General features: G+C 44.0%; 1 protein-coding gene across 3 annotated transcripts in view; it reads left to right on the top strand.

The window, feature by feature from the left end:
* The window catches only part of FIRRM (FIGNL1 interacting regulator of recombination and mitosis), a 229,243-nt gene extending 211,937 nt beyond the window's left edge, over positions 1-17,306 (top strand). For all 3 annotated transcript variants that reach the window (XM_075335974.1, XM_075335975.1, XM_075335976.1), the window contains 3 exons: positions 2,175-2,255; positions 9,386-9,508; positions 16,261-17,306. In XM_075335974.1, the coding sequence (XP_075192089.1) occupies positions 2,175-2,255; positions 9,386-9,508; positions 16,261-16,491 (435 nt within the window). In that variant the 3' untranslated portion in view covers positions 16,492-17,306. The remainder of the gene's footprint in view (positions 1-2,174; positions 2,256-9,385; positions 9,509-16,260) is intronic.
* The last annotated feature ends 1,969 nt before the right edge of the window (positions 17,307-19,275 follow it).

Here is a 19,275-nt window from a genome sequence, read left to right as displayed (position 1 = left end):
GTGCGCTGCATGGGGGATGGAGCACGATGGGGGGTGCGCAGCATGGGGGATGGAGCACGATGGAAGGTGCACACCTCCCCCCAACACACACACACACACACGCGCACTGCACAACACACACACACTGGGAACCACAAACAACGCCCTACACAGACACCCACACACACAGACAACGCTGCACACACACAACACCCAACACACAAACACCGCAGCACACACAAATATACGCACATACCGCACAACACACACATTGCTCAAAACATACCTCCCCCCAAAACACACCACACACACACAAACCGCACAACACACACACACACACACAACGCTACAGACACACAGCGCTCCACAAACAACGCAACACACATACAACACCGCTCTCACCCCCCGCCACACCCAGAACATGTACAGCGCCCTACACAAACACTTGGTAACTACACACAACAACATCTATATATATATATAACAAAAATCATACATGAACTACACAATACGTAAATTCTAGAATACCCGATGCGTAGAATCGGGCCACCTTCTAGTACTCAAATAATCCTTCTGGCATTCTGCTTTTGGCTTGTTGTCACCTACTCAGTTCAGATGTGTTCTTCGGCCAGAGAGGGCCATGCCAATTAGTTTATAAGTTTTTTAAGGCTATAAAAATACTCTACAGAACTACCCTTGATTTGTACATGTTCCTTGTAATATGTTAAATAAAACGAATAAAAAAAATATACAGTTGTGCTCAAAAGTTTACATACCCCGGCAGTTTTTTCTTTGCTTTTTTTGGTCTTTTTTTTCAGAGAATATGAATCATAACACAAAATCTTTTTTTTTCACTCATGGTTAGTGGTTGGGTGAAGCCATTGATTGTCAAACTACTGGGTTTTCTCTTTTCAAATCATAATGACAACCAAAACCATCCAAATGACCCTGATCAAAAGTTCACATACCCCAATTCTTAATACCGTGTATTCCCCCTCTAATATCAATGACAGCTTGACGTCTTTTGTGGTAGTTGTGGATGAGGCTCTTTATTTTCTCAGATGTAAAGCTGCCCATTCTTCTTGGCAAAAAGCCTCCAATTCCTGTAAATTCCTGGGCTTTCTTGCATGAACTGCACGCTTGAGTTATCCCCAAAGTGGCACGATGATATTGAGGTTAGGAGACTGAGAAGGCCTATAGAGCCAGGGTGTTGTAGATAATGATCATCATGATGCCCAGTTTTGCAATCCACATTTAAAAAGGACGATAGTGGATCAGACATGAGCAGTTTTTTGCATATTTTTTAATTTTTTTTAACCTGCCATATGGTTCATTAAATATTGTTTTTTTAATCTAATGCTAATTTTTGTTATTTAGCAAAAGGACTCCGGGTAGTTTTGCAGAGCGGTTTTAACCTATAGACACGCTCACAGAGCATGCATGCATACGATGCTTCTTGTATTCCTGTGCTAGCTTCTGGAGGACCCACATGGCATATCATTTGGGATAAAGTAACATTGCCAACATCTTCTCTTATGCATTAATGCCAATATTAAGCTTTGTATGCAGTTCCCTGGTTGTAATCCATCAATTTATACTGATGAGCTGAGAACGTAACTGGTCTTTCACATCATTTCCATGACTGTTGAAACTCACCTCCCACTGCCTAACTGTACTATCATCCACTCTATTGTCTCCATAAACTTTCAGCTAGCGTCATTGGACATCAGTGGGTGCAATTTTTTCAGCGCTCTGTTTTGTACATGCATCTACAGTATGTCAGACACTATTTTAGTAGGCAGCCCCTCAGATGGCATCTGTTAGGCTACTTTCACACTGCGTTTTGCCTTACGTTCACTGGTCCCGTCGGGGCATCCATCTGAACCGCCCCTCCCCCACCCTGCAAAACGTGTTTCAGACGCATGCGCCGACAGGGCCATTGACTGTAATGGAGCACACTACGTTAGCATGGGGTCTGTTTTGTACCATTTTTGCGCATATATATGTTTTCTGCAGGCGGACACCCACACGTAGTCATAAATAAATAGAAGGCACTACTTTCAGAGGAACCTTCGTAGTAGTCAAACCTGTACTGATCTGAAATTGATGGCATTGCAATGTATATAATATATCTAACAGATGGATAACCTCTTGAACAAATATTTGTTAATCAGGAACTCTTATTTATTTTCTAGGAAACAAGCTATGAAGAAATTGTCCCACAAAGTCTCACGTCAGAAGACACCAAGAACTATGTTGTGTATTTCTTAAACAAGGTATTTTTGAGCTTCTTTCTTGTTGATAATTTCTATGCCCTGGTCTCCTTACTGATACCTCTTTCCAGACCCTTAATCTGTTTGTAGAATTCTACCTGCTTTTTAACCTATTGTGGGTAAGACATTAAGAAAAGAAAAGATTTAAACTAAGAGAAAGTTTTAAATGTAACCTTTCTGAGAAGTTTTTTGTGTGTGTGTGTGTTTGTGTGTGTGTGTGTATTCATTTTTGGTATCATGAAATGAAGATCTTTATTTTGTGCTTGTTTTTATTAAAAGTTTTAAAAAAATATATATTTGATGCTTTCAATGATATGATATGCTCAGTAGTCAACCGTTAGTATAGCTTACTAAGGTAGTACTGATGATCAAAAAAGACTAGATGTTGCTGTTCTCTCTGGACTAACGTCATGCACAGCCTGTGAATGTGCTGAATGAGACCCCAAGCAACTAAACAGTGGGCATATGTCCCAGCAGCCACTCACATACTTCCTCAGCGTCACGCCACTTTCCGCTTCTGCTCTACATTTGGCTTCCCTCCGGCCTTAGGGGGTGTGTCCGGTTTCTGCAGGAATTTTACCCTGCTTTGTTCTGCAAAGATTAGGTTCCTTGACCTATTCCATGTGAGCAGGCTCTATTTTAAGCAGTTCCTCCCACTACGCCTTGCCCAAACGTGGTTCCTAGCCTACTAGTTTTTAGTTTAAGCATTCCTCCATATTCTGTCTCCTGTTAACAACTCGGCATGCCTATCCATCCTGTCTGATCACTCCACTCCTGACCTACCTCTGTTTTGTATCCAGACCCTGTGCTGTGCTTCCTCCCCCAACCTTGGACAATCTCTGTCTCACCCTCCTGTACCTCATACTTGCGCCTCTGACTCTCTGGTGAGCTGCTGCAGTCCTGTGGACTGCCCTGGAGTGGTACCTGAGTCTACCAGTAGCCTTGTCTATTCTCACCATCAGAGGCTCTATTGAAGACCCAGTAGACACTTATCCCGACCCTCAAGGGTAATCCAGGGCTGTGTTACAGTGGGTACACACCCACCAGCATGATTGGTGAACAGTTGAACCTGTTAAGTTCTGCTCCTACCCCATGGACTGGAGCACAATGGTGACAGTGCCATTATAATGTTATTTTACACTTTCACTGCTGAGTAATACCTATTATATTGACATAAATTGGGATGGTAATTATAACCCCTCACTTGCTCTGTTCACTTAGATAAGGAATTCTGACCTGATGAGTTTCCTTTAACAGACAAACTGGTTCTCCAGAAGAGTCTTGAGCAGATAGTCTTTCCTTCTATCTGTTCCACCCCACCACCTCAGTCTCCCTTCAGTTTTGCTCTGTAAAATGTAATCTACAGTTTTCAACTCTTAGTTGTAATGTTTTTCTATGATTGTAAAGATTCTAAAACTTTAAAACGCCAGATATAGGGAGAAAACATATCTGTAAGAAAAATGACTCTTGCACTCAGAAGTTTATTATTTTTTGCACGCACTGTTGATTTCTGGAAAAAAAAGTAAATCATAAAATAAGTATACTTGAAATCGTTATCACTATTTAAAAGGATAATGCAGTGGAACCTTGGTTAACGCGAACAATCCGTTCTGGGAGTGTGCTTATTAACCAAGTTTCTCGTTCAGCAAAGCAAGATTTCCCATAGGAAATCATTGCAATGCAGACAATCCGTTCCACAACTTCTTAAATGTCCCATCCTGGTCCCCTATTGTGCCATTCCACACACGTATAAACACGCACAAACACACACGCACACATACATATTATCCTTACCTTCCATTCCATCACCGGCCTCCTGGATCTTGCAGTTCGCCATTACAGGATGTGTATCGGGTAACCATCGCTGCCAGAGCGCTGACGTCAAAGACAGGAGCCGCTTGCTTCTGATTGGCCAGCGCGCTGCCTTTGAGTAGTGGCTGACAGCGGAAGCTCCTCCCTTGTCGCGATGGTTACCCGATATGCATTCTGTAGCGGCGAACTAAAAGATTCATGAGGCCAGCGATGGAATGGAAGGTAAGGTGAGCATAATATGTGTGTGTGCGTTTGTGCTTGTGTGTGTTTGTGCGGACTGTAAGAGCGGGTTAGAGCGGTGGATGTACGGAACTGGAAGTGTGTGCGGTGAGTATTTTGCTCGTACGGCAAAGCTTGCTCCTAAACTGAGTTACAAATTTACAACAAGCTTTGCTCGTTAAGCGATATACTCGCTAACTGGGTTACTCGTTAAGCGAGGTTACACTGTATATTAATTGTTGACCCCAAGAGTCCCTCACCTGTTTCTAGAATGAATACAGAGTGCACGGGTGGCCACTGTTATTCCAATGGGCATTTTAGAGCCTCTTTCTCTGCATCAGTGGGGTTCTCAGCAGGTAGTATTCTCAAGGTCATGATGATGGCTACATCAGCCATATGAGTACAGTGTGAAAAAGTGTTTGCCCCTTCATGATTTCGTATTTTTTTTGCATGTTTGTCACACTTAAAGGTTTCAGATCACCAAACAAATTTAAATATTAAACAAAGATAACACAAGTACATACAAAATAGAGTTTATAAATGAAGGTCTTTATTATTAAGGGAAAAACAGAAATCTAAACCTACTGGGCCCTGTGTGAAAAAGTGATTTCCCCTAAACCTAATAACTGGTTGAGCCGCTCTTAGCAGCAACAACTGCAATCAAGCGTTTGCAATAACTGGCAATGAGTCTTTTACAACGCTCTTGAGGAATTTTAGCCCACTCATCTTTGCAGAATTGTTGTCATTTAGCCACATTAGAGGGTAAAGGAGCATGAACCTCCTTCTTAGTCTACATTCACACGACAGTTCCGTTTTTGCGGTTCACAAAAAACGGTCCTGTTTTTCCATGAATGCATCTGTGTGACAATCGTTCCGTTCCGTATTCGTCCCGTGTGCCATCCATGGGACTTCCGTCTTTTTTGGCGGACCGCCAAAAAAAAAACGGAAGGAGCATTACATACTGTCCACGGTATCTGGCCAGATGCTCATCCCCATATAAAGTCTATGGGGAACAGAATCCGGCGCAAAGAGGTAGGAGCAAGTGCTACATACTCACCAATCACCGGGGCGGCTGTCACACTGCTCCCGTGGCAGCGCTTTGTTCTTCCTCAAACATATTCACTGCTTCCCTCGCTCACCAGCGTCTGTGAATGGCTGCAGTCAGGCGCGCCGCCATGCTGAGTGACAGCTGTCTGACTGCAACCAATCACAGACCCAGTCTGCGGGTCTATATCGTACAGTAAACTAAATAATTAAAGAAAAAAACAGAGTGCGGGTTTGATACCCAGAGAGAGAGGGGAGCCAGCACGATCTGAAAATGGCATGCATCATATAAAAAGTGCGAATTCACAGATTTATTCCAATTGTACTATAATACAAAATGAGATTTTTAGCAAATAATTGATCAATTCTTTGAGCCACCCCTGCCAACATCACGGCAAATCTCAATAGGGGGGTCCTACTCTATATTATGTATTTCATGTGCCATGCTGCCTCCTAGATAAAGTTAAAAGCAGAACCATAATGGAGCACACATACCTGTAACCTGTATATAACCACTGCTATGTTGCAAAAGAGGCAATTGTGGATAAAGAGCAACCCAGGTCCTAGCATGTGGAGCAAGCTCTACACATAATAACAGCTCTATACATTCCACAGGTATTACTAATTAAGCACCATACTTGGATCTGGTCTGCCTTTATCAATGGTTGCTGCCTGGCACTGGGAGGGTCAGTTCTGATATAGTTATGGTATGTGTAGAGCTTGCTCCACATGCTGGGACCTGGGCTGGCCTCTATCCACAATTGTCTCCATTGCAACATGGAAGCGGCTATATACAGGTTACAGGTATGTGTGCTCCATTATGGTTCTGCTTTTAATTTTATCTAGGAAGCCGCATGGCACATGACATACATAATATAGAGTAGGACCCCCCTATTGAGATTAGCTGTGACGTTGGCAGGGGTGGCTCAAAGAATTGATCAATTATTTGCTAAAAATCTCATTTTTATATTATAGTACAGTTGGAATAAATCTGTGGATTTGCACTCTTTATATGATGCAGGCCATTTTTAGATCGTGCTTGCTCCCTTTTCTCGGTTTTGATACCCAGCCAAGATAAAGCCTCACAGCTGGGGGCTGGTATTCTAAGGCTGGGGAGACCCAAGTTATTGGGAGCCCCCAGCCTAAAAATATCAGCCAGCAACCACCTGGAATTGCCGCATCCATTAGATGCAACAGTCCGGGGACTTTACCCGGCTCTTCCCGACTGCCCTTGTGCGGTGGCAATTGAGGTAATATATGGGGCTGATACCAGCTGTGTAATATCACCTGGCATCAAGCCGAGAGGTTTGTGATCTCAGAGTCAGATACACGACACTGCTAACCAAGTCAGTAATAACAAAAAATAGACGACAAACAAATTTTTATTTGAAGAAACACTTCCCAAAACATTCCCTCTTTCACCAATTTATTGGAAAGAAAAATCAAGTCCAGGTCCAGCTTAATCCAATAAGGGGGTTCCACAACGATCCATACTCACTCTACCAGTCAAGGAAGAACAGAATGTTGCCCATTGGCTGGGAGAGCAGTGCAGTGACCTGAGCTAACATCAATAGGTCAGCCCAGGTCATTGCAGGGCATGATGAGTGCCGACGTCATGAGGTTAACTAGTTGCATTACCTGGGTCAAGAACGCCGTTGCACTCCTAACATCAGCGCTTGTCACTGACTTCAAATGTCCGTTGTGTTCACAAGCAAAGTATCACGGCAGCTTGTGACGTCACCGCTACTCACAGTCTCGGGCCGCCCGCGAGACTTTATGTGAGAGCGCAGCAGGCATGGAAGTCAATGACGAGCACTGACATCAGGAATGCAGCAAACTTCATCACAGCAGGTAATGAACTTTGCTAACCTCTTGATGTCGGCGCTCATCATCTCCGCAGCTGTCGTACTGCTGTGCGTGCAGATGCTGACACACTGCAGTGTGAGCAGCTGCGAAGCTGGCGCGGGAGCGGGACACAGACTGCAGGGGCAACCAATCGAAGTCACACTGAAGTACTTCCATGTGGCTTCCCGGGGATTTTGCGGACCCATTGACTTGTATTGTTTCACGGTTCGCAATTACGGAACAGAATACGACATGTTCAATAATAACGGAATGGACATACGGCATCCGATGTGTTTTTTTTTCTTTTTAAGGAACTGATGCACACGGAAGTGCTTCCATGTGCCATCCGAAGACAGCTTTAGAATGCACAGCCAAAAAATATATAGCAAACATTAAAGAGGGTGCACATGTCAAGCAAACCATGCAATTGAAAGGGCAGAGAAAGGCGCTTGACTATGAAAAAGGCACTCACTCACTTTTTTTTTTAAAAAATATGATCTAAATTTTATTTGTGTATCAAACATTAAAAAGGACATATACAGAATACAACAAAGTGCACATAAGTTAAAAAACACCACGACAGCATATGATACCCATTTTAATTTAAGTCAAAAGAATCTGGGACAGGTTCTCTTTCTTTATCATAAGATAAGTAATTGCCATAGCAGGAATTGCATTTATATGAAGCAGTGAGCGTTGGTGTTTTGACCATTTGGTCACTAGGTTGCTCAGGTTTGCTATGATTGTTTTACTTTGAGTCTTGGTATCTAGCTAATGTTTGACCTTAAAATTGTTTGGCTCTTGTACATTATCTGAACTTAATTCCTGTGGATCTCTATGGCAATGCCATTCTGAATAAATTATTATCTTTAGGAAGATTCTTTTGACTTAAATTAAAATGGTTATCATTCATATGGTTATATGCTGTCTTGGTGTTTTTTAACGTATGTGCACTTTGTTATATTCTGTATATGTCCTTTTTAATGTTTGATACACAAATAAAATTTATATAATATTTTTTTAAAAAAAAGTTATTTCTGGAGTGAGTGCCTCTTTCATGGTCAAGCATCTTTCTCTGTCCTTTCAATTCCATGTGCCATCCGATCCTACACAGAACACATTGAAAAAATGATCTTGTCAGTAGTTCCGCAAATAAACAGGAACTGACCAGGACAAACGGAACGGTCGTCTGAATGAGCTCTTAAGGTCATGCCACAGCATTTCAATTGGAATAAGGTCAGGACTTTGAGTAGGCCATTGCAAAGTCTTAATTTTTTTTTCTTAAGCCATTCAGAGGCCAAAGATGTGATAAACCACAGTTAATTTGTTTTAAGGGGTACGGGGGGGCAATCAATTTTTCACACAGGGCCCTGAAGGTTTGGATTTAATTTATGAACTGCATTTTGGGTTACTTGTAATATCTTTGTCTAATATTTACATGCAAAACAATAAGAAATCAGGAAGTTGGCACACTCTTTCACACCAGTGTATGTATGATGTACACAGGGAACTGCATGTGTAGGTAAACGGTGTTTATTCATATTAATGTTTTATTACTATAAGAGATGAGCGGACTCGGTGATGTTCGGGTTCAACAGGTTCAGCCGAACTTTGGATAACGTTCAATTCTGGACCCAGACTTGACCTGAACCCCATTGGAAGTCACTAATTGGGCAGTTTGGCTCTCCATCCACATGCAGACAGCCATAAACAACACAATTCCGGGTAAAGAGAGCGGTTTTTTTTGTACACACTACATCCAATAATGTGGTTTTTACCCCTAGTGCAAGGAATTCAAAAATAGCATATATAACAAGAGTAGGGACGTTTGGGCCAATCATGATTAATGTCTAAAGTCACTTAGACACCATATCCCCTTCTTTTCCTCTTGTTTTTCTTCAAAAATAGCATGCGGCTCGCATTGGGCTGAGCACCAAGCATACCCGAGCACAGTTATGCTCGTTCGAGTGATTTGCACACTGTTCCGAACCGCTCATCTTTAAATATAGTGGCTAGGTAGACAAGACCTGGTTGGTTGAATGGCCACAACAGTCACCAGAACTTAACTCAGATGAACTTGTTTTTTTGGGGAGTTATATAAAAGATTAGGCATATTCAAGAAAGTGTGCCCAATCGATAACATGAGCCTCATGTCACTTACTGGAGTCCATAATTATAAACATGTATGTAATTACATCTGCTTTTTTTTCTAGAGCATTCTTTTTACTGAAGAAGATAATAACAGATTGCAACGACTTAAAGATGAAAAACAAGTTTTGGAGACATTTTTTATTAAAACTAAAAAGAAACACATAGATGTACCAGTCCTTTTAGAGGTGAGTATGGTTTTGCTCAGTGTTACTGAATAAATAATCACTATTGCCATATGTCAAATTCTAAGATGCATAATTCTATACCTAAGATATTTAATGTCTACTTAAGTATTTTAAGTTCAGATTTATCTTGTGTCCATTGAGTTGCTGCTGGCCAGAGGAACGAGCCTGAGGCAAGTGTAGATAAATTAGCCAGGTCAGTAATTGGGGGGATAGAGTCAAAGGACAAATCTATAGTCAGAAATATATCCGGAGTTGGATACCAGGAGATCAGACAAAAGCTGAGTCAATTGAGCTTTGTTCAAAGCCAAAAAGAATTAGAGGACATTTCAAGTCAGAATCTGGATATTACAGCAGAGTTGTATGAGGTAACCAAACACGGCAATTTCCAGCAGTATAGCGTGAGTGTAAGTGGGGAGTTATCCTGTCCCATTGGCCACAGAAGTAAGCTAAGTACATTCGCTGAGATGCTGGACACCAAACACACCCATGCTGGGCAGCACAACTAATTCCAACCACACCAGAATCGCTAGCTGGACAACACCTGCGGCATCTAGTGATATTGTCCATGGCATCTCCCCCATCACCAGCTCTGCCCACAGAGTGAGTACAGCAGAAATGGATGTCACATAGGGTTGTAATAGAAGTAAAAATCACTCAGCTCCTGAGCTGGTTCCATAGAAACAGTGCACACATGTATTTTTAACGGATGTCACTAAGGAGGCAATTGTCTGAATCTGATAAATTGTTGACTATTGCATGTTCATTTTTTGTATTAGAAATGAGCTGATTGCAAAGATTTACACAACAAAAAGTATAATTGTTGGTAGAAAGTGAAGTTATGCTAATCACTAATTTTATCATATTGCAAGCCACCGTAAATGTTGATAACCTTCAAATATAGCCATGTGCAGCATTGTATTCTAGTAGACGTTTCAAGTGTATGTTTCCTTGTCAGCCCCAGTGTTACAATTTATACACAGCTTAGCTAAAAATGGTATCATTTGCTAGGTACACTACTTGTTTATCTTTTCCTGACTGAAGTATACACTAAAGGCTAAATATAGTTAATCTCAGCTTAAATGCAGTGGGGATAAGAGTTTTAGATACAGTGAAATCCAAAAGGTAATTGAAAAATAGTTTTATAGATGGGTTATCTTCTCAAAGATGTAAAGCTGGGTTTACACACTGAGACTTTCTAGCGATCCAACCTGCGATCTCAACCTAGCCGGGATCGCTACAAAGTCTCTGGTGAGCTGTCAAACAGGCAGACCTGGCCAACGACCTAACAGCGATCCGGACCTGCAGAGCGACTAGCTGGTCGTTGGGGACCTTTTCAAAAAAACAGGTGAACTTCACCCGACTTCATTTAATGCCGCGCGGCTCTGTGTGCCGTGTAAATAAATAAATAATTAAAAAATCCGGCGTGCGGTCCCCCCCTATTTTAATACCAGCCAGATAAAGCCATACGGCTGCAGGCTGGTATTGTCAGGATGGGGAGCCCCACGTTATGGGGAGCCCCCCAGCCTAACAATATCAGCCAGCAGACGCCCAGAATTGCCGCATACATTAGATGCGACAGTTCTGGGACAGTACCCGGCTCTTCCCGATTTGCCCTGGTGCGTTGGCAAATCGGGGTAATAAGGAGTTATTGGCAGCCCATAGCTGCCAATAAGTCCTAGATTAATCATGTCAGGCGTCTTCCCGAGATTCCTTCCATGATTAATCTGTAAATTACAGTAAATAAACACACACACACAAAAAATCCTTTATTAGAAATAAAAAACACTAACAAATTCCCTCATTACCAATTTATTACCCACAACAAAGCCCTCCATGTCCGGCGTAATCCACGGTCCTCCAGCGTGGCATCCAGCTCTGCTGCATGCAGGTGACAGGAGCAGCAGAAGACACCGCCGCTCCTGTCACCTCCACGCAGCTAATGAAGACAGCTCAGGCGATCACAAGGCTGTCACTGAGGTTACCTGGATCCAGCGGTGGATGCAGCGGTGGCCGCGGATAACCTCAGTGACAGTTCAGCTGATCGCGCTACTCACCGCCGCTCCTGTCAACTCCACAATGAGGTGAGTAGCGCGATCAGCTGAGCTGTCACTGAGGTTAATCGCGGCCACCGCTGGATCCAGTGGCGGCCACCGGGTAACCTCAGTGACAGCAGCTGATCGCGTTACTCACCTCATTTGCTGGTGATTTCCCCCCCTCTCTCATACGCCCCGATCACCGGCGCTGCACGGCATTCACACTGCTACGGCGGCTTTTCCTTTTTTTAAAAAGGCGGCCGCTCATTAAACAATCTCGTATTCCCTGCTTTCCCCGCCCACCGGCAAATGTGATTGGTTGCAGTGAGACACGCCCACACGCTGAGTGACAGCTGTGTCACTGCACCCAATCACAGCAGCCGGTGGGCGTGTCTATACTGTGCAGTAAAATAAATAAATAAATAATTAAAAAATCCGGCGTGCGGTCCCCCCTATTTTAATACCAGCCAGATAAAGCCATACGGCTGCAGGCTGGTATTCTCAGGATGGGGAGCCCCACGTTATGGGGAGCCCCCCAGCCTAACAAAATCAGTCAGCAGACGCCCAGAATTGCCGCATACATTACATGCGACAGTTCTGGGACTGTACCCGGCTCTTTCCGATTTGCTCTGGTGCGTTGGCAAATCGGGGTAATAAGGAGTTATTGGCAGCCCATAGCTGCCAATAAGTCCTAGATTAATCATGTCAGGCATCTCCCCGAGATTCCTTCCATGATTAATCTGTAAGTGACAGTAAATAAACACACACACCCGAAAAATCCTTTATTAGAAATTAAAAACACAAACACATTCCCTCATTACCAATTTATTACCCACAACAAAGCCCTCCATGTCCGGCTTAATCCACGGTCCTCCAGCGTCGCATCCAGCTCTGCTGCATGCAGGTGACAGGAGCAGCAGAAGACACAGCCGCTCCTGTCACCTCCACGCAGCTAATGAAGAGAGCCGTGTGATCGGCTGAGCTGTCACTGAGGTTACCTGGATCCAGCGGTGGATGCAGCGGTGGCCGCGATTAACCTCAGTGACAGCTCAGCTGATCACGCTACTCACCTCATTTGCTGCATGGAGCTGACAGGAGCGGCGGTGAGTAGCGCGATCAGCTGGACTGTCACTGAGGTTACCCGCGGCCACCGCTGAATCCACCGCTGGATCCAGGTAACCTCAGTGACAGCTCAGCCGATCACACGGCTCTCTTCATTAGCTGCGTGGAGGTGACAGGAGCGGCTGTGTCTTCTGCTGCTCCTGTCACCTGCATGCAGCAGAGCTGGATGCCACGCTGGAAGACCGTGGATTACGCCGGACAAGGAGGGCTTTGTTGTGGGTAATAAATTGGTAATGAGGGAATTTGTTAGTGTTTTTTATTTCTAATAAAGGATTTTTCGGGTGTGTGTTTTTTAACTGTAATTTACAGATTAATCATGGAAGGTATCTCGGGGTGACGCCTGACATGATTAATCTAGGACTTATTGTCAGCTGTGGGCTGCCATTAACTCCTTATTACCCCGATTTGCCAACGCACCAGGGCAAATCGGGAAGAGCCGGGTACTGTCCCAGAACTGTCGCATCTAATGTATGCGGCAATTCTGGGTGTCTGCTGGCTGATATTGTTAGGCTGGGGGGCTCCCCATAACGTGGGGCTCCCCATCCTGAGAATACCAGCCTGCAGCAGTATGGCTTTATCTGGCTGGAATTAAAATAGGGGGGGACCGCACGCCGGATTTTTTAATTATTTATTTATTTATTTTACTGCACAGTATAGACACGCCCACCGGCTGCTGTGATTGGGTGCAGTGACACAGCTGTCACTCAGCGTGTGGGCATGTCTCACTGCAACCAATCATATTTGCCGGTGGGCGGGGAAAAGCAGGGAATACGAGATTGTTTAATGAGCGGCCGGCTTTTTCAAAAAAGGAAAAGCCGCTGGAGCAGTGTGAACGCCGTGCAGCGCCGGTGATCGGGGATCGGTGAGTATGAGAGAGGTGGGGACACTTCAGTCACTCGGGGGATTAGCGGTCACCGGTGAATCCTTCACCGGTGACCGCTAATCAGGGCGCTACACAGACAGAGCCACGGAGTCGCTGTAAAGTCCCCTTTACACACTGAGACTTTCTAGCGATCATGCTGCACAGCGGGAAACAAAGGACCAAAGAATGGTCCTGAACGATTTGTAGCGATCACAACTTCACAGCAGGGGCCAAGTCGCTGATGTGTTTCACACACTGCAATGTCGCTGGGGAGGTCGCTGTAACGTCACAAAACCGGTGACGTTACAGCGATGTCGTTTGCGATGTTGCAGTGTGTAAAGCCACCTTTACACTCAGATCAGATTTCTAGATCATACCTCGTGTTAGGCCTGCACAATTGTAAACTGATCCTGGTTTAAAGGGAATCAGTCACCTTGAAAAATGCTATTTCCCTTGCAGATGTAGGGTTAATCTGTAATCTGTAGAAAGTGTTAATAGCAGGTAATACTGCCCAGCCGCGCACTAAAAGAGCAGATGCTGGGAGAAAATGAATTTAATTCCTCACAAGCGCTGCCAGCTTTCAATCATGGGTGGCTTGCAGAGAATGGCACTGCTCAATATATTGTGAGCGGCGGCTGTAACCAAGATGCCTTATAGAGCCACCTGTCAATCAGTGTAGGGGGTGCGTGGTTACAGCCGCCACTCACGGTGTACTGAATGGTTCTGTGAGCGGTAACTAGAACTACTTCATGTATGCCCCCATGACACAAAAATGGTAGCCCCTGTGAGGAAATAAGTAATCTTTCTGCCGGCAGCAGCACTTTTAGAAAGAGCCGAGCAGCATTGTAATGTTCTTTACCTGCAGATTAACCCTATAGCTGAGGTTTTCTAGCATTTTCTGAGGGAACCTCTCCTGTTGATCTGCAGCCAGGATTGTACAGAGCAGGAGGTGCTGATGAAGTTTTACTAAAACGTTTCTCACCAAAAATGTATAAATACTGCTTTTTCTTCACAGGAACCTCTGGTGTTTGTGAACATAGGAGTACAGGGGGAGGCCTGTTCAGTGGTTGCCATTCTGTATGATTGTATGTGCACTGATTGTTGCCATTCACTCGTAGCCCTGTCCACTGGACTCATGCATACAAACACCAGGGATTCACATTAATAAAATACAAATTATACAGATTTGTTGGAAAAGATTCAGTACAGCTCTGTGCTCAGCTTGTCCACAGATCGGACTGCATGTGCAGTGTGACAGGTTCCCTTTAACCCCTTCAGCCCCCGGGCACTTTCCGTTTTTGCGTTTTTGTTTTTTGCTCCTTTTCTTCCGAGAGCCGTAACTTTTTTATTATTCCATCAATCTTGCCATATGAGGGCTTGTTTTTTGCGGGACGAGTTGTACTTTTAAATGAAACCATAGGTTTCACCATATATTGTACTGGAAAACAGCAAAAAAATTACAAGTGTGGAAAAACTGCAAAAAAAGTGTGATCGCACAATAGTTTTTGGAATGTTTTATTCACCGTATTCACTATATGATAAAACTGATGTATCTATGTGATGCCTCAGGTCGGTGCGAGTTTGTAGACACCAAACATGTATAGGTTTACTTGTATCTAAGGGGTTAAAAAAATTCACAAGTTTGTCCAATAAAAGTGGCGCACGTTTTGCGCCATTTTCCGAAACACGTAGCGTTCTTATTTTTTGGGATCTATGGCTCAGTGACAGCTGATTTCTTGCGTCTCGAGCTGACGTTTATAATGGTACCATTTTTGCGCAGATGCTACGTTTTGATTGCATTTTGCGTAAAACTTGCGGCAACCAAAAAAACGTAATTTTGGTGTTTGGAATTTTTTTGCCACTACGCCGTTTACCAATCAGATTAATTGGTTTTATATTTTGATAGATCGGGCATTTCTGAACGCGGCGATAGCAAATATGTGTATATTTATTTATTTTTTAACCCTTTGATTTTCAATGGGGGGTAAGGGGGGTGATTTGAACTTTTAGGTTTTTTTGGTTTTTTTAAAACTTTTTTTTTTACTTTTTTTTATTTTACTAGTCCCCCTAGGGGGCTATAGCGATCAGCAATCCGATCGCTATTATCTATCTGCTGATCACAGCTATACAGCTGTAAACAGCAGATTCAGTCACTTTGTTTTTCCCTCTGCTCTCGGCCGAGGGAAAACGAAAGTGAAACATCATAGCTGCAGGCGTCATCACATGACCCTGTGCTACGATGGCAACCACCGATAGTCACGTGATAATGCACGTGACTTCCGGTGGGGGCGGCGGTAAGTAAAAAACATGGCCGCGCTTTTTGATCTTGCTGCCAGACTTTGGCAGCAAGATTTAAGGGGTTAATGGCCGCGGGTGGAAGCGATTCCACCCGCGGCTAGCAGGCACACATGTCAGCTGTTGAAAACAGCTGATATGTGTGCCGACCGCCGCCGCCTGTCCACGGCAGGGGGCGGGGCTTAACGGGACACGATCCTTGACGGATAGATCCGTCCAAGGTCGTGAAGGGGTTAAAATTGTTGCAAGAGTGAAGCAAGGTATTGAATATTTTACACGTTATTAGTTTTGGGGGATTTTAACTTTCCGCAGTCAAGCAAGAAGAGCAGAGCAAGTAACAAAAATGTGTCACTTCTCGGTATCATTTTTTCTTATATATATACATGAATGTACCTTTTGGCTTTTGTCTGTTAATGATGACGTATTTTTATACTCTACAGCCTTCTGCAAAGCGTCCTCGGCAAGCTACATTCGCTGATGAGGAATTTGAAACCCACGTGAAAGCAGCAGAGTCATCCTTGTTTTCAATACAGTCACTATTGCAGGAGAACCCTATACCACAGTGGCTACCAGAAAAACTCTGCAACATCAAAAGCCTATTAACAAGAATCCAAACAACTGCTGAAAAAAATCTAATTTTATACAGAACATCTTCATTTACTGCTACGTAAAGGGTTATTCCAATCTGAAACTGACGGCATAGCAGGAGAAGCGTTACACATTTGGCATTTATTGCAGCTGGTGTTGTGGCCACAAGCCTTATATGTCAGAAGGCAAAACTAGGTGTTTCCAGACTTTTTAGAAACATCACTACTAGCATTTCAGCTTTGAACACTATTTAGTTTCAGATGGCATACAGTTATTTCACGTATTTGTTCCTACTGACAAAAACCTGTAAGCTTAGTTGTCTTGTATCAACCCTTCAGTCATATTTGGAAATCTAGCCATTTTCACCCTGTTCTGTATAGATTACTGTTCAACATTCTTATGGTCACAACCAGAATTACAATAAAAAGTAACGTCTATATTGAGTAGATGATACTGAATCCAATATTCACAATAGTTGATGTTACAGCCCCCTCCTGACTTTCCCTTCACAATGACCTTTGCCCAATCACGCCCAGTCTATACCTTCACATAACTTAGTAAGCGACAATAGCTGAGTCAAACCCACTGGCAAAGTAGATACAGAACAGGAATGATAAGCCTAAAATTACCAGCACACAGGCAGGGGAAAAAGCTGGAGGTAGCCAAATCACATTGTTTCTCTGTAACAAAAGATCTTTCCATGTTTATTGTTAAATTCATCTTTGTTACCTCATCTTTGTTCTCATGTCTCCTTAACACATGTTCAGTGCACTAAATACTGTATTCTGGCAGAATAGTATCCTTGCAAGAAATGCATAGGTAATTTTCTTTCTTTTTGATGTTTAAAGTGTTTTGAATTTGGAAAAAGACCATTGTTAAATTAAAAATATATTTTGGATTTCTATACTTTCGTGATTTTTTTTTCTGTGTGTAAGAAAAATATACAGGTGCATCTCAAATTAGAATATCATCAAAAAGTTAATTTATTTCAGTAATTCAATACAAAAAGGGAAACGCATATATTATATAGTCATTACAAACAGTGATCTATTTCAAGTGTTTATTTCTGTTAATGTTGATAATTATGGCTTACAGCCAATGAAAACACAAAAATCATTATCTCAGAAAATTCGAATATTATATAAGACCAACCGAAAAAATGATTTTAAGCTCAGAAATGTTGGCCTACTAAAAAGTCTGTACAGTAAATGCCCTCAATACTTGATAAAGGGTTCCTTTTGTATGAATTACTTCATCAATGCGGCGTGGCATGGAGGCGATCAGCCTGTGGCACTGCTGAGGTTTTATGGAAACTCAGGTTACATTGATAGCAGCCTTCAGCTCGTCTGCATTGTTGGGTCTAGTCTCTCATCTTCCTGTTGACAATACCCCATGGGTATTTGGGGTTTAGGTCAGGTGAATTTGCTGGCCAATCAAGCACAGGTGTCAAGTCCTGCTGGAAAATGAAATTTCCATCTCCAAAAAGCTTGTTGGCAGAGGGGAAGCATGAAGTGCTTTCAAATTTCCTGGTAGATGGCTTCGCTGACTTTGGACTTGATAAAACACAGTGGACCTGAACCAGCAGATACTCTCATTCCTATTATTCATAGCAGTTATGGACATGTGTCAAGTCAGCAGTCTTCCCCATGATTGTGTAGCCTACTGAACCAGACTAAGGCGGGCTTTACACGTTGCGACATCGCTAGCAATTGCTAGCGATGTCCAGCGCGATAGCACCCGCTCCCGTCACATGCGATATGTGGTGTTTGCTGCCGTAGCGAACATTATCGCTTCGGCAGCTTCACACGCACATACCTGCTCGGCGACGTCGCTGTGACTGCTGAACAATACCTTCTTAAAAGGGGAGGTGCATTCGGCATCACAGCGACGTCACCGCGATGTCACTAATCGGCCGGCCAATAGAAGCGGAGATGAGCGGGACATAACATCCCGCCCACCTTCTCCCGCATTGCCGTCGGGACGCAGATAAGGAGATGTTTGTCGCTCCTGCGGGTTTACACACAGCGATGTGTGGAGCTGCAGGAACGACAAACAACATCGTACTTGCGGTCGAACCGACATTGTGGAAATGAACGACATTACATAGATCAGCGATATGGTACGCTTCTGTGCTCGTTCATCGTCGCACCTAGGATTTACACGTTGCAATGTCGCTACCGGCGCCGGATGTGCATCACTAACGACGTGACCCCGACGATATATCGGCAGCGATGTCGCAGCGTGTAAAGTCCCCCTTAGGCTAGGTTCACATTTCCGTTGTTTTGCATTAGTCACAATCCGCCGCTCTGATAGACAACGCAATCCGTTTGGCGGATTCCGTTGTTTCCCATAGACTTATATGAGTGGCGAATTGTGACTGATGCTCTTGCGTTGCATCCTCCGCCCGACCGATCAGTTGTGGAACGACTGACCGTCTGGCAGCAGGAACGCAGAGTGTAATGTTTTTTGAGCAGCGGAATCCTTAGGATTTCGCTGCGCATGCTCTCTCTTGGCGGCCGAACGATCAGCTGATTGCCCGGCAGCCACCTTCTGTGAGCGATCAGCTGATCACCCGGCGGGAGGCTGCTGTGAGCGATCAGCTAATCACCCGGAGGCCGGCTGCTGTGAGCGATCAGCTGATCAGCCGGCTGCTGTGAGCGATCAGCTGATCACCCGGCGGGCGGCTGCTGTGAACGATCAACTGATCACCCGGCGGCCAGCTGCTGTGAGCGATCAGCTGATCACCTGGCGGCCGGCTGCTGTGAGCGATCAGCTGATCACCTGGCGGCCGGCTGCTGCGAGCGATCAGCTGATCACCTGGCGGCCGGCTGCTGTGAGCGATCAGCTGATCACCTGGCGGCCGGCTA

Source organism: Anomaloglossus baeobatrachus, chromosome 2, assembly GCF_048569485.1.
Source record: "Anomaloglossus baeobatrachus isolate aAnoBae1 chromosome 2, aAnoBae1.hap1, whole genome shotgun sequence".
Classification (NCBI taxonomy): Eukaryota; Metazoa; Chordata; class Amphibia; order Anura; family Aromobatidae; genus Anomaloglossus; species Anomaloglossus baeobatrachus.
The sequence above is the reverse complement of the archived record's forward strand: the minus strand, read 5'-3'. Positions and strand labels throughout refer to the sequence as shown.